Source organism: Hemiscyllium ocellatum, chromosome 18 (assembly GCF_020745735.1).
Source record: "Hemiscyllium ocellatum isolate sHemOce1 chromosome 18, sHemOce1.pat.X.cur, whole genome shotgun sequence".
NCBI lineage: Eukaryota > Metazoa > Chordata > Chondrichthyes > Orectolobiformes > Hemiscylliidae > Hemiscyllium > Hemiscyllium ocellatum.
This window is the reverse complement of record NC_083418.1, coordinates 58297989-58312731: the sequence shown is the minus strand read 5'-3', so window position 1 is coordinate 58312731 and position 14743 is coordinate 58297989. Positions and strand designations below refer to the sequence as shown.

General features: G+C 38.2%; 1 protein-coding gene across 4 annotated transcripts in view; it reads right to left on the bottom strand.

The window, feature by feature from the left end:
- Positions 1-14743, bottom strand: part of dnajc24 (DnaJ (Hsp40) homolog, subfamily C, member 24) — a 93728-nt gene that overhangs the window by 38987 nt on the left and 39998 nt on the right. For all 4 annotated transcript variants that reach the window (XM_060839052.1, XM_060839053.1, XM_060839055.1 and 1 more), the window contains one exon: positions 8052-8190. In XM_060839052.1, coding sequence (XP_060695035.1) covers positions 8052-8190 — 139 coding nt within the window. The remainder of the gene's footprint in view (positions 1-8051; positions 8191-14743) is intronic.

The window sequence follows — 14743 nt, the reverse complement described above, 5'->3', positions numbered from 1 at the left end:
CCCACCAAATCACCCTCCACTCCTGGCACCCAGCCCCCTTCCCCCACCCCATATTCCTGATGAAGGGCTTATGCCCAAAACATGATTCTCCTGCTCCTCCGATGTTACCTGATCTACTGTGCTTTTCCAGTGTCACAGTTTTCAACTCTAATGCAGTAATTAGCCATGGTTAGAGAAGATAGCCCTAGTCTCCTAGTATCCATTTTTGTATGGCATCCAGGCCATGAAACGAAACAAGAACATGAGAGTTCTCATTGATGGCAGCTTCCAGAATACCTGATGCAGACTTCCTGGGTGTGAAACCAATGATCACAGATACTTGTACATTAATGGAATGAAACCCCTTTACAATGATGTCCTCAGTCATATTAAGACATGGTGCGCTCAATGCAATGTCTGTACAGTCTACAGCACCCAACCCCTTGGGGAAGCCAGTTATGTTGGCAATGCTTACGGCCCAGACTGAAGCACTGACCGTGTCATGATGAAACCATATGGTACAGTACGATCTGGCAAGAAGTGCATCAACAACACAGTACTGATACATTTGTGGGCTGCGAACTGAAATTCCACACAGGACCCAGCAGATCCTTGGAAGCAGCCAGTTACATAAACCTTAGCATAATTTTCACTTTGATGGCCACTGAGACAGCACTGCTTCAGATTGGAGATTTTGCTCCAGCAGTTGGCAGAGCTCTGTGATCATGTCTTGGGATATCCTCATTGTCTGATGGCAATGCATCTCATTTATCTGGAGGAAATGGTATGAAAGATGATAGATTCTGGGTTTCCCATATATCTTCCGATTTGAAGGGACCTTCTGCTATAACTTCTTCACGTGGAGGATGCTCAACAGTTGCTGGTGTTTGTTGCTGGTCCTGGACTTGCTGGCCTATCTGTTCCTCTCCCAATTCTTTGCATCTTCATAGAACTACAGCTACAGCAATGATAACCTTAGGTAAATAGAAAAATAAAAAACAGAGCAAGTTCTTAATAACGAGAATAGTCAGCACTTGCATCGGGACATGCAGGACTCCAACAAGGAGGGCCATGGAATGCCAAATGGACTTCTGACCAAAGGAACCATATTTTGAAATTTGCAGTACAAGCCATGTTGCACAATTACAGTTGGAGATCATAAGAGTGTTCAGAATACTGAAAGTTTGTTTCCAAAACCTCCTCACACCTACTCCAAGAAAGGCAGTATTTTATGGACATTTGTGAACTGTAAATATTTGCCAACAAAGAAAACTTTGCCCTCTCAACTTCATGCCCTCTCAAAGTCTATCTTGGATTGTGCTTTGTGAAATGTGGCTTGCAGGTGATTGCTTTAAGGTCGGTTGAGATTATTTCTGCTTTACACATATGATTATGATCAATTTTGATATGGTCATGATGGTTTATGACCAGGATTTGCATTCCACAGAGTCAGACACTTCTTCAACATGTATTGTGTAAGTGCCTGAGTACTGCAATTGTCCCTTGCCTCATGTCGCTCACAAGTAGAGCCGCATACTCATACAGAAAAAAAAACTTACTCCATTCACTCAGCGTGTGGCTGTAGCCATTTTCCACTACCATTACGCACTCCTGATTTGGATGAGGGTGGTAGGTAATGCAGTTTGTCCTTGGTAAAGTGAGTTGCAGGTTCAGCTGGGTAATCAAGTGGTCCCCTGAACCTCCAGATTCCCTTTTTCCTCACACTCCCTGTCAACACCATCAGTACAGTGCTTCCACACATTCCCACCAACTCTTTCATTTGTGCCTTCACCTTCCAAATGACACACAAGATCCAGTCCTACAGCTTAGACACACCAACCGTTATACTATATCACAACTTGTTAAAGCCAGATTGATTAGGACCAGTGGCTCTTGTTTCAAAGCCGACCCATGTCTCCAATGCACTATTGTCCCTAACATGTATGTTCAGTTCTTCCATCACAATTATTCTCCCCTCTGCATCCCAGCACATTGCCTTCAATCTGCACAAATGACCTTTTTACCTTGGAGTGTCGAAGGCTGAGTGGTGATCTTATAGAGGTTTATAAAATCAAAAGGGGCATGGGTAAGATGAATAGCCAAGATCATTGTCCTATGGTGGGGGGGAGGGAGAAAGATTTAAAAAGGACCTGAGGGGTAACTTTTTCATGCAAAGAGTAGTGTGTGGATGAAATGAGCTGCAAAGGAAGTGGTGGAGGCAAGTACAATTACAATAATTACAATACTTAAAAGGCATGAGTATATGAATAGCAAGAGATATGGGCCAAATGCTGGCAAATAGGATTAGGTGGATTGTGGTGTCCAGTTGATGCAGGTGAGTTGGACTGAAGGGTCGATTTCTGTGCTGTATGAGTCTATGACTTCTCCAACTTCCCTACTGCACCAGTGGTCCTAGATAATGCCCCTTGGGCAGACTGACTGTGGTTCATTCTCTGACCGACGTGGAAGGACAGAGATCTATTTGATCTCTGTGCAACTCCTCAGTTGACTTAGCACAAAACCCCAGAGGGGTTGAACCTGACCTGCAGAACTGGCTGTGGGTTTTAAATAAGAGATTTATCTGTAGCCATGGTGATTTATTTCCTTAAGACAGCCTGCGTGTATGCAAGAGAGTGTGTGTGTGTGTGTGTGTGCGCGCATGCGTATGCATGAATGTGTCTTTGTGTGCATGTGTGTGTGTGCATGTGTGTGTGCGAGTGAGTGAGTGTGAGAAAGAGAGAGTGCGAGAGAGAAAAAAATTTGGGAGGCTCGGTGTATAAAACAATTGCCCCTGAGAAAGGAAGATAGTTTAGGACTGTTAAGAATTAACTCAATGTAAAAAGTTTTGTTTAAAAGTTCCAGACCAGAAGCTGGGGTTGATTAAAATCCTTTGGGGTTATGTAAAGCTGAGAAGTTCTAAGCTCAGTTATATGATAAATCAAGGAAGTGGACATCACAATCAGGCATCAAAGCCATCACTAAGTCAAACCCTATGGGGGACAGAGGTGGGATTTCTCTGTGGTTTTTAAGTACTGAAATGGGATGCTGTTAAGGATTCATGAGTTTGCATTTTTGCCATGTATTTCAAAAACTTTAACGTGATATTTGTAAAGACTGTTTTTTTTTTCTTTTTCATTTCTTTTGCACAGTTTGTTTTAATTATTAAGACCAAATATGCACATTGATGTTCGTGTTTCAATGTAAAGCCACCTCGTTAAAAATCAAAAATATTGCAAAATACGATCCGTCAAGCCAGATCTGAGTTCGGGATATTACTTGTGCAGTAGTAACATCAGCTGGGATTAAAGCAATATAAATCATTACTTTATTTGTACTATTGTTTTCGCTTCACACATTTATATAACTCACCCCTAGAAATGTCCTTAAGCCTGTGAAACACTTTGGCTTTTTGGATCAATTTAATCAAATGAAGGTTAAAATCCAAAATAAAACTTGCTTTCTTTACTCAATTATTCTTAAAGCTGTCCATATAAAGTTAGGACTAAACAACTACATTCTCATGCAACAGCTGATAAAAACCATTGAGAGTCCAGAAATAGCCAAAAAGGACAAGCCTTTGTGAACTCCTGTCCTGCTGGCTTTGATCTGACAAAGAGGGCGGAGCGATTGTGCAGCTCCATTGTCTCAACTGTCAGATCAGAGAAAATACTGTAAGACTCATCATTAAGGTTTATGGGGCTGCAATTGAACAGGATTAAAAATAAAATCTATTGAGATCCTTTTAGACAGAGAATAACATTAAATAACTGTTAGAGACTTGGCTCAATAATACTTTACTCTGGCTTTGCTAAGGCATTTACAATTCCAAGAATGGACATGTTCTTTCCCAGCTGCGCAACTTTATTTATTGAAGGTTACTCATAAGCTAGCTCTTGAAATGATCATCAAGCTTTAATGCTCTGACTTTTTAAGAACATACTATAATGAATTATCAATACATTGAAACAGCTTGTAAACATGTTTGAGTTTTAGAAAATTCTTTCCATAAAACATAGACATCCCTCCCTAACAAGGACATATACATATGTTATGCCCAACTGTGAAAATACCCAAAAAGATTTTTCTAAGACATTAAATATTATGGCTAAATGATAGACATGAGAAAAGATCTTCCCAAATCAAAATTATTTGTTTTGAAAAGCATTCCTGACAGATAAATTTTGTCAGATATTGGTCTCTGATACTTCTAAATAGATGTTTCTTATATGATTGGAGGGGAATCTTGTGATAAACACAGCCCTTATCTATTGTTGTCAATATGTTGATTCCAGTGGACATCAACTTGCCATAACCATTAGTCTGGGGAAGGGGTTGGAGATGGGGTGGTGGTAGTGGTGGTATCAAGATAGTTTAGAGTCATAGAGATGTACAGCATGGAAACAGACCCTTTGGTCCAATTCATCCATGCCGACCAGATATCCCAACCCAATCTAGTCCCACCTGCCAGCACCCGGTCCATATCCCCTCCAAACCCTTCCTATTCATATACCCATACAAATGCCCCTTAAATGTTGCAATTGTACCAGCCTCCATCACTTCCTCTGGCAGCTCATTCCATACACATACCACCCTCTGTGTGAAAAGGTTGCCGCTTAGGTCTCTTTTATAACCTTCCCCTCTCACCCTAAACCTATGCCCTCTGGTTCTGGACTCCCTGACCCCAGAGAAAAGGCTTTGCCTATTTATCCTATCCATGTCCCTCATAATTTTGTAAACCTCTGTAAGGTCACACCTCAGCCTCCAACGCTCCAGGGAATATAGCCCCAGCCTGTTCAGCTTCTCCCTATAGCTCAAATCCTCCAACCCCGGCAACATCCTTGTAAATCTTTTCTGAACCCTTTCAAGTTTCACAACATCTTTCCGATAGGAAAGAGACCAGAATTGCACGCAATATTCCAGCAATGGCCCAACGAATGTCCTGTACAGTCACAACATGACCTCCCAACTCCTGTACTCAATACTCGTTTGAAAATAAAAGTATTAAAATACATTCTCTCAAATTGGAACTCAATTTTTTTATTTAAAATTTGTAGAAATGATCATAAAATAAGAAATGGATATGTCATCGTTAGTAATCCCAACACATATTTGTATTCAATAAATTTACAATGTGAAAATTACTGACTAGTACATAGTACATCCCATCAGATATTCTTCGAAAGATTCTTACCATCTGTTGGACATAGTCTATAAATTGTCTGCAAAGTACAAATCACAACAGCCATGGAGAAGATCTTTCTCCAGTGCTAGTTGTTCCACCCCTATTTATATTATGACCTGAATGAATTAACAATAAAGAATAGCTTCAATGGAGCTCAGAAACAGTACATTTTTTGCACATGCAGATAATTTGGATGACACTCCCAATTTTCAATCAACAGCAGATGGTGGGCAAGAATCAAATGGCAGTCATCAGTTTAAGTGTCAAAATAAGTAGGAGTAGACAATATTTTTGACTAGTCCTTCTTAAAAGGACAGTAAACAACAGAACTATTTCAGAACATTGCGCTACTAGCTTCACATATTCTTCCCCAACAAAAAGTAAAAGCAAGGCAACTTCAATTGCTTTCTCTGCTAAGATGTAGCTAAGATACAGAAACACTTACCACTTTTTTTTGAAAGACTGCAAATTGATTTTAATCAATGAAACCAGCAATATTCCAACCCTTTTTTGTCATTTTAATTACAAGGTTATTGGAAAATGGACATGTTCTTATTTCAGAAGTGCAGAGAGCAATTTCTGACACTGTTCCTGCCAGACTATTAACAGGCCACAATAATATCACACGTACCTTCATCTTCCCAGACACTGTGACAATGAAGTGGATAAACAGTTACAACTGTCAAATATTCTGGTCAGATACATGGATATGTTCCTACTCATCTTTACTCCAAAGCACTTCAACTTCTATGTCTTAAAATACAGTCTTTCATTAGACCATTGCATAAAATTGTGATGGATATGACTTCTCAAAATCAATGAATGTATAGCTCGTTTATATAAAGGCATGTTTAATGTGTAATTCCTTGAAACAATGTAAACTAGCATAAGGAATATACTAAACTAGCATAAGGTCTACACATAACAGTTTTCAAAAAGTTATACTTTTTAAAACAAAATCACAAAATGGAAACAAGCTATCAAAACAGATTGAAGGCTATGTGAGTTACTTCTGATCAACTCAACTGTTTATACTATCACCAGTTGCACAGAACTTCTAAAATTCAAGTATCAATTATTTTTATTCTATCAGGCATATCAAAGGCCACATCATTAATGGTAAAGGAGGATTTGGTAACATTAGTACCAGTAATTTCGAGACGAGAAGGCCAGTTCATAGATGCCAGTTTGCCATATTTAATTTCTTAGAATTTTAGAGTCCCTACAGTTGAAAACAGGCCATTCAGCCCAACAGGTCCACATCGACCCTCCGAAGAATATCCTACTCAAACCCAATCCCTATTACTCTACATTTACTCCTGATTAATGCACTTTGCCTACACATTTCTGAACACTATGGGCAATTTAGCACTGCCAATTCACCTAACCTGCACATCTTTGGACTCTGAGAGGAAACTGGAGCACCCGGAGGAAACCCACACAGACACGGGGAGAATGTGCAAATTCCACACAGTCGCCAGAGGCTGGAATCGAACCTGGGTCTCTGGCACTGTGAGGCAGCAGTGCCAACCACATTGTATATTTACAAGTGTGATTTAGCAATAGAATTGAATGGAAGTATCAGAGTAACCTTCCTCTAACGTGGGAAGTTCTCAACTTGATCAAGCAAATGTCAAAAGAATATTGTCTTATTTGATGTAATCCAACCTTTGGGATGGGAAAGTAGCAAATAGAATATTAGTAATAACACAAGTACATTAATAATCCAAAATTTCAAAATGAAAAGCAATTCAATATTCTGGTACTTGTAAACATGTTTTAAAAACAGATTATTAATATGACTGACTTTTAAATATAGCAGAGATCACAAAAAAAAGTAAAATGTGTGGTGATCATAACATTGGAGTCAAGACTGATTACAAAACAATATCCTCGAAATAATTAAAATAACATATTGAAATCAGGTGCAACAGTAGACTAGAACTGAGTTTCCTTTCGGATGTGCAGGGGTTGGGGGGCATGCCTAAGCAAACAAAATCTAACTGGTAACATAACATTACAGGCCTAAAAATCATTGCAATAGAGAAAGATTTCTTACAATGCCTTCACAGAATTAGAATCACTAACTGGATGCAAATGTGGCGTGTCTTCATCAGACACATTGAAAAGTGGTGGTGCCTACACATCAATTTTGGTCAAGAATATATTGCAGTGAATGACTGTTTTTTCCACAAGCAGTACACAACTATTGACTTTTTCTCTTCCCCTCCCCCATTAGCTGTGTAGAATAGATTTACATTTGTTGAAGCTATAATGGAAGTCTGAGGGTACCCTGTCCTGGGGCCAGAAAAGAAGACAAGCTATCACATCATGTAATGGCAGTCCATCTGTGACAGACCTGACCTACATTTTTCCTCCTATTGCTCACAACTGTCTGTCTGTGCTTTAAGATGTTGTATTATAAGTAGAAAGGAAGCGCATATCAGGTATGACTAGTTAATGCCTTTAGTGAATCTAGATTTAATCTTTCTCATAGCCATTGAGTACTAATCTTCCAGCAAATAACATGAACAATTAAGGAATCATTTTGTCATTTCATCTAAAATTCTCAATACAATAGTATCATTCAAAACTATTATCCATCGATCATGTTGAATTCCGTTTCATTAACAAAGATGTCCAAAAAATGCAGCAAGGGTTTAGGTATTTGCAAATCAGGTTATACACTGAATTTATAGTTAGCAAAGAGAGAATTCATATTTTAAAAAATGCATAAAGTAGATTTAGTAAAAGTATGCAGAAAGAATATTACTCTTATAATGGCTATATATAAATAATTTGAGTCGATAAAATCCATAAAAAGCTTCTTTTAATTTAAGTGATACTGAATTGGTGACTTAGAAAGTTGCCTTCACAAAGCAGAACCTACCACGACGCTGCAGGTCATACTCTTTCTTTGTCTCTTCATTCCCTAGTATTTTCCACGCCTGATCAACTTCGATGAACCTCTGTATGCGCTCCTCAAGTTCTCCCACTGGCACATCTGCATTCTGTTTGTCTGGGTGATACTGCTAATCAGAAAGTGGATGGGATAGGGAGTAGGGGATGAGGGAAGAAGATAAGAAAGTAAAAAGTTGGGTGAAAAACATTAATACGAAGCTCATAATTTGTATTTGGAAGGGCAGTGGAGAGTTAGGCGATCAGTATTACAAGTTAAGACTGTTGGGCCCCAGAGACTGCAGTCAGGTTAATTAAACTACAGGAGTCACAGACATCGATGTCACAACCTGCTCAGATAGCATTTTATGGATAATTTGCTGTTGGCATTATGGACAATTTACCAGGAGATGTTGTGAACAGGACGAAGCAGCAGCAAAAAGGGGGCAGGAGTTGTGCAACCAAGAAAAATAACAGACAAATCAAACATGCAACTATAGAAAACGCATGAAATTAAGAAAACAGTATTTTTTTTAAATTGAGCAAATATTAGTGAATCCAATTAATAATTATCATCAACTAAGTTCATTTATTCAGCAGTTATACCAACATAGGAATGCATTTTGTTTATCTAACGGAGAAAATTAATTATAAATGCAGAGAATGGTTATAAATAAATCTTACTCCTATTATATTGGACTGAAAATCCAACACAGGGAGATGCTTGAACTGTCAGTTTACGATTAATTTCGTTACAATAAATAAGAAGTACAACCTATTTTGTCTTTGACCGTATTAATGTCACATCTTATAGCTCCTGATGGGGTCTGACATTAGCAGGGTGAAACCATATGAAAAATCTATCTTGCCACTGCAGTGATAAAACCTTCCACATACTGTATTACATTTGAGAGAACACCAATAATTAAAACAGAGTGTGGTCTCCTTATCTACATCCCACTAAATTAATTACCAGCTGTACTTTATGCACTTTAAAATGTAGTATTGGACAATGTAAATGATGCTTGACTTTCTCTTCTCTGAGGAACATTGCAGCCCTTTCAAACATAATAATAAGAAAGCCTTAATACAAACAGGTTGCTGTCTGGGAGCACCCCTCACTTGACATTTAACTCATTGTTCTTTGTCCTCTTTTATTGTGGAAGTACCTATGTAGCATTTAATTAAAACAAGAGCACATCTGCTCGTAAACGTTTAAGCTTCTGTAATCCACTAAACACATCTTTTGTGATCAAGGTAAAAGATTCAATTTACTGAAAAGGTATTGAGTACTGTACGAGAGTTTGCTTCATATAAGCAGGATTATATCGATTGAGAAAAAGTGCAGACTGAGTTACATAACACAAAATGCAAGTGTCAAGACTTTTAAAACAGTATTACCTTTGAACTCGGCAAACCCAGTTGAGTTCTTACTATATGATTACATTTCATTTTCTATGCAATTTTACTATCTAAGCTGTCAGAATGGTAACTGCCTTATCACAGCACCTACACATTACAATAATGAAAAGCTTTAATCACATTTTGCCCAATTTTTAGAAACCTTAGATGAGCAATGGGAGTTTCATCTGCCAGCCCTAATTAGTACTTGATTTAGTTTTCATGTATTATGTTAAAAGGAAACCCCAAAAGTATTTAATGGGATCTCTTAACTCTACAGTGACAGAATTTGGTTTGAAAATTATGGAGCTTTCTTGAACACAGCAATGCACACTTAAAGGGGTTTGTGGTCAAAGGTACACTATCATTTTGTGCTGAAAATCAGTTTGAATGTCTGAGCTCACCATCAAAACCGCCAAAGCACTATTTTACTTTGTAATGTGGATGTACATCCTGCCTCTTTCAATTGCAAGCAATAACAAATTGTTTCAAAACAGGGGAAAAAGCCAGCTAATCGAAAGTAACAATATAACGTTAAAACAAAACATGCTACCTACATTTGCAGAATGGTCATATTCGTAACCTCAATGGACTTAGTTGGCCCACTTGTCAAAAAAAACATTTTCCAAGACTTAAGGGCTAACCAATCCCCAACAACACAAGGAAGTTGGATACAAACACAGTTCTCAAATTGTGTAACTAAAAACTGTTTTTTCAGTGCACCATTCAAAGGAAGCAGCTCCAGCTTATGGCAGCCAGATTGTCTCTGTCGCCTTCCCCTATCGCTCAGAAAAGGCAAAATACAGCTAATGCTGCAAATCTAAAATTGGAACTAAGAGTGCTCCAAAAACTCAGAAGGCCAGGTAGTAGTATCTTTGGAGAAAAACACATTTAATGTTTCAGGTCAAGTGAATTGAATTCTGATGAAAGGTCATTCGTCCTAAAATGTCAATTTGGTTTGTCACCAAAAAAAAGGTGCTGCATGAACTGCTGAATTCTTCCAGCAGTTTATTTTTATCTTAAAAAAAAGAGGCAAAGTACAATTCAGATTAGAAAATAAATTTACTATGTTCTTAGCTTGCCATTAAGTGTCACACAGAAACAAACTTAAAAGGAAAAATTTTAATTCCTCAAAAAAAAGTATAATCATATTTTTGTTAAATAAGGGCATCACAAAGAACAAAAATGTGGAAAAGTGGAGTCGAGGTAGATGTATTTTATGCCTGGATGATGAACAGGAATTTAGGCCAGCTTTTTTGTGAATAACCGGTTTCCTGATTTTGCATCTATTGGCTCATCTCTGTTTTTAATATTAGACTCTAGTTCTGAATTCCTCTCTATCTGCTTTATTTAAATTGTTTAATCACTTTAAGCACCTTAATCTTGTTGACACAAGAAAATACAAATCAAGCTTATGCAATCATCTGTTATAATTTTACTCCCAAACTTACAATATAATAAAATTATAACCAAAAGGCAGCCATCAGGACCTCATTCACATCATAAAACTACACCCTTTCCCTGAACCGAGGTCACATTTATCCAGTCTGTATACCCATAGGATGTGCATCTGCTGCTCTCCAGGCACCCAGCAACCTGGTCCTTTAATCTGGCTGCATTTTTGGACACCATAATGTAAATGGTGATCTTAACAATCCAAACCGTTTCATCACAACATCCCTCCACAAGTCACACAGATATGTCAAGTCTCCATAATAACCACTGCATTCACTAGTTCAGCATCAGTGTACCAGAAGTACTCCCTGCTGATTGTGAATCGCATGATGCGATTTACTATCCTTGCAATTCATGAGCTCAGCAGTGCCCCAAATTACTGCAATTTATTTTTCATAAAACCATCAAGTCCTGTCGCATGTCCTCTGTATAGGATAGTCCTCTTAAGGATACAACATTCATGGCACTGAACTAAATGCCTATGATTATACTGCATGATTTATGTGACATTAGTCATGGTGGTGTTATGAAATAATTAGTTACATATAGTGCATCACACCTGGCTACAACTAATGAACAAATTGGAGAACTTTTGAGAAAATATTGTTTGAAGAAAATAAAAATCATAAGCCTAGAATTTTACTAAACACAAAATGTGTTTTGGTCCATTATGCCTTGGTTTTTGACTTGTTACAAGCTATTTATATCTCATACATGTTTTAACTCTTTCTCTGCAATTAATTAGTTAATTTTGAACTCTATTTCAGTCATGGTTAATGGCAAAGAATTCTACATTCTAATCACTGCTGATTTTATGCTCCCAACATCTCTTACTTCTTTGTGGTTTTCTTTTTAAAACGGTCTTAGGAACTAGTAAAAACAATTCAATGTGCATTTTATAATCTCAAGACTTCTATCAAGCCATGTTTTAAACCATAGTTCAAGTAAAAGTGCCCTCTTAATTGTAAACTTGCATTCTTGGTTTATACGAGGTGAACTTGTTTTGAAGGTCTTCTTTCATCCGTTACTTCTTTCCACTAACAGTCCATTCATTCTGAAACATCCTTTCCATTACTTATCTTGGATAGCATCCTGCTACTGCTTTAAATCTGGAAGGCTTCTGATTGGTCTTTCAGTTTTGAGACTAGCTCACCACTCTTAATTAGAACATGCCTTCTAACCACATGGAGTGAGCTTTTGACTTGCAGCAAAATTGAAAACCGCAAAAAACTTTTCAAATGAAACAATGGTTATCCCAATTTTACCTCCAGCTACAGAGGCGGGATATTTTAATCTAGTTACATTGTTTATTGTGAAAAACCCACATACTTAATTCTGAATTTCCACTCAATGAAACAGCTGAAGAATGACATGCACGAATTCATAACATATAAAACTGGGTACATTTCTTCTAATTCTTTCATGATGTGGGTTTCACTGGCTTGGTCATCAATTACTGTCCATCTCTAGCTGCCCTAGAGATCAGTTAAAAGTCAACTACGGTAGATCTGGAGTCACATGTAGGCCAAACCAGGTAGGGACAGCAAGTTTCCTTCCCTACAGAAAATAGTGAGTCAGATGAGTTGTTACAACAAATAACTGTGAATTACATGGTTACCATTACGCTAGCTTTTTGCTCTGGGATTTTTACAGAATTCAAATTTCACCAGTTTCCATTGGGGTATTGAAAGCTAAGTCCCCGAAATACTGGACTGGCATTCTAGATTACTAGTCCACTGACACTGACTATGCGCCACCACCTGCTCCAACATGTATGGTTACACAGAAATAGGAGTAGGCATTTAGTCCTCAAGTGCCTTTTCTGCCACTCAATAGACAATGATTGTTTGGTGACCTAAATCCATACACCTGCATTTGCCCCGCAGTCCTGAACACATTTGACAAACAAAAATCTATCAATCACAGATTATAAATAAACAATTCAACCAGCATTAACTGCCATTTTTGTAAGAGAAATCCAAATTTCTGCCACATTTTGCATGTAGAAGAATTTCTAACTTCACTCCTGAAAATGTCTGGTTCCAATTTTAAGGTTATGTACCCTTGAACTGGACTCCCAACTATCAGCAAATGGATAAGTAAAGATCGCAGACTTTCCCATTAAAAAAAACAGGTTGCTTTTACATTGTATATGAACTACTTCAGTACAGTCAACTTCAAATTGCTGGGTATTTTAATCAGATTTGCACGTGTCATGGAACCCCTCATGCAAGCTTTGGTGCAAATCTCTCATATCTGAAAACAGCTTTATCTTATTACAAGTGATGAGCCACTAGTGACAGCAAACCCATCATACATTACAACAAATTAAATACATAGTGTAAAAATATAACTTGTTTTTGTGAAAGCTGAAGGTAAATTACTTGTATCAAAACAATCCTCCATATCTTGCATTGTGGACACCTTAGTTCATCTGGCCCCAATTAGGGACAAGGTCTTGTCAACACTTCTATACTTCCATTCATTAATTTATCATTCTGTCAAATTAGTAACACTGTAGTGGTGCCTCAGTATTCCCGAAGCAGTGTTACCTGTTGTCTGCTGAAAGCAAAAAAAACAATTGTAAGGTCCCAAGGTACAGCACCTGTCCAAGATTAGACTTTACAAGGTTTGATTACAAAAAAAAATTTGAACTACTTTCTTCTACAATCAAGTGGGCATATATAATTCCTTGATCTGTTTACAAATGAGAAATTGCATTTATATAAAACCATCATACTAGACAACCAAATAATTACTTTTATGATGCAACCACTGACATACATGTAAATGAGTTAACTGGGCAGGTAACCAAATTTTGGCAGTGTGGTTGAGAAAGGAATGTTGACCAAGAGATCAGATGTATCATGGTCTTCTTTCAATTGTACATTCCAAACCTCTGACCTCTATCACTTAAAAAAAAATGGAGGGCAGCAAGTCCGTGGGTACACTATCACCTGCAATCTCCTCTGCAAGCCACACAAAGAACAAAGAAAATTTACAGCCCAGGAACAGGCCGTTCAGCCCTCCAAGCCTGATCCAATCCAAATCTACTGTCTAAATCAGTCACCCAATTCCAAAGCTCCTGCTCCCCACCTACTCATGCATCTGTCCAGATGCATCTTAAATGAATCTACCATGTCTGCCTCGACCACCTCAGCTGGCAATGTGTTCCAGACACCCACCACCCTCAGTGTAAAGTACTTGCAGCTTGTATGCCCCTTAAACTTTTCACCTCTCACATTGAAAGCATGACCTCTTGTTATTGAATCCTTCACCCTGGGAAAAAAAGCTTATCTCTATCTACCCTGTCTACACCATTCATGATTTTGTAAACCTCAGTCAGGTACCCCCCCCCACCCCATCTCCTTTTTTCTAATGAAAACAAACCTAATCTACTCAACCTCTCTTCATAGCTAGCACCTTCCATATCAGGCAACATCCTCATAAATCATCTCTGCACCCTCTCCAAAGTGTCCACATCCTTATGGTAATGTGTCGACCAGAACTGTACACCGTATTCTAAATGCGGCCAAACCAATATCCTGTACAATTTTAATATGACCTGCCAGCTCTTATACTCAGTACCCCCTCCGATGAAGGCAAGCATACCATATGCCTTCTTGACCACTCTATCCACCTGAGCAGCAACCTTCAGGGTACAATGGACCTGCACGCCCAGATCACTCTGCCCATCAACTTTTCCCAAGGCTCTTCCATGCATTGTATAACTCACTCTTGAATTAGACTTCTCAAAATGCATCAGCTCACATTTGTCTGGATTGAACTCCATCTGCCACATTTCCAGCCAACTCTCCAGTCTATCTA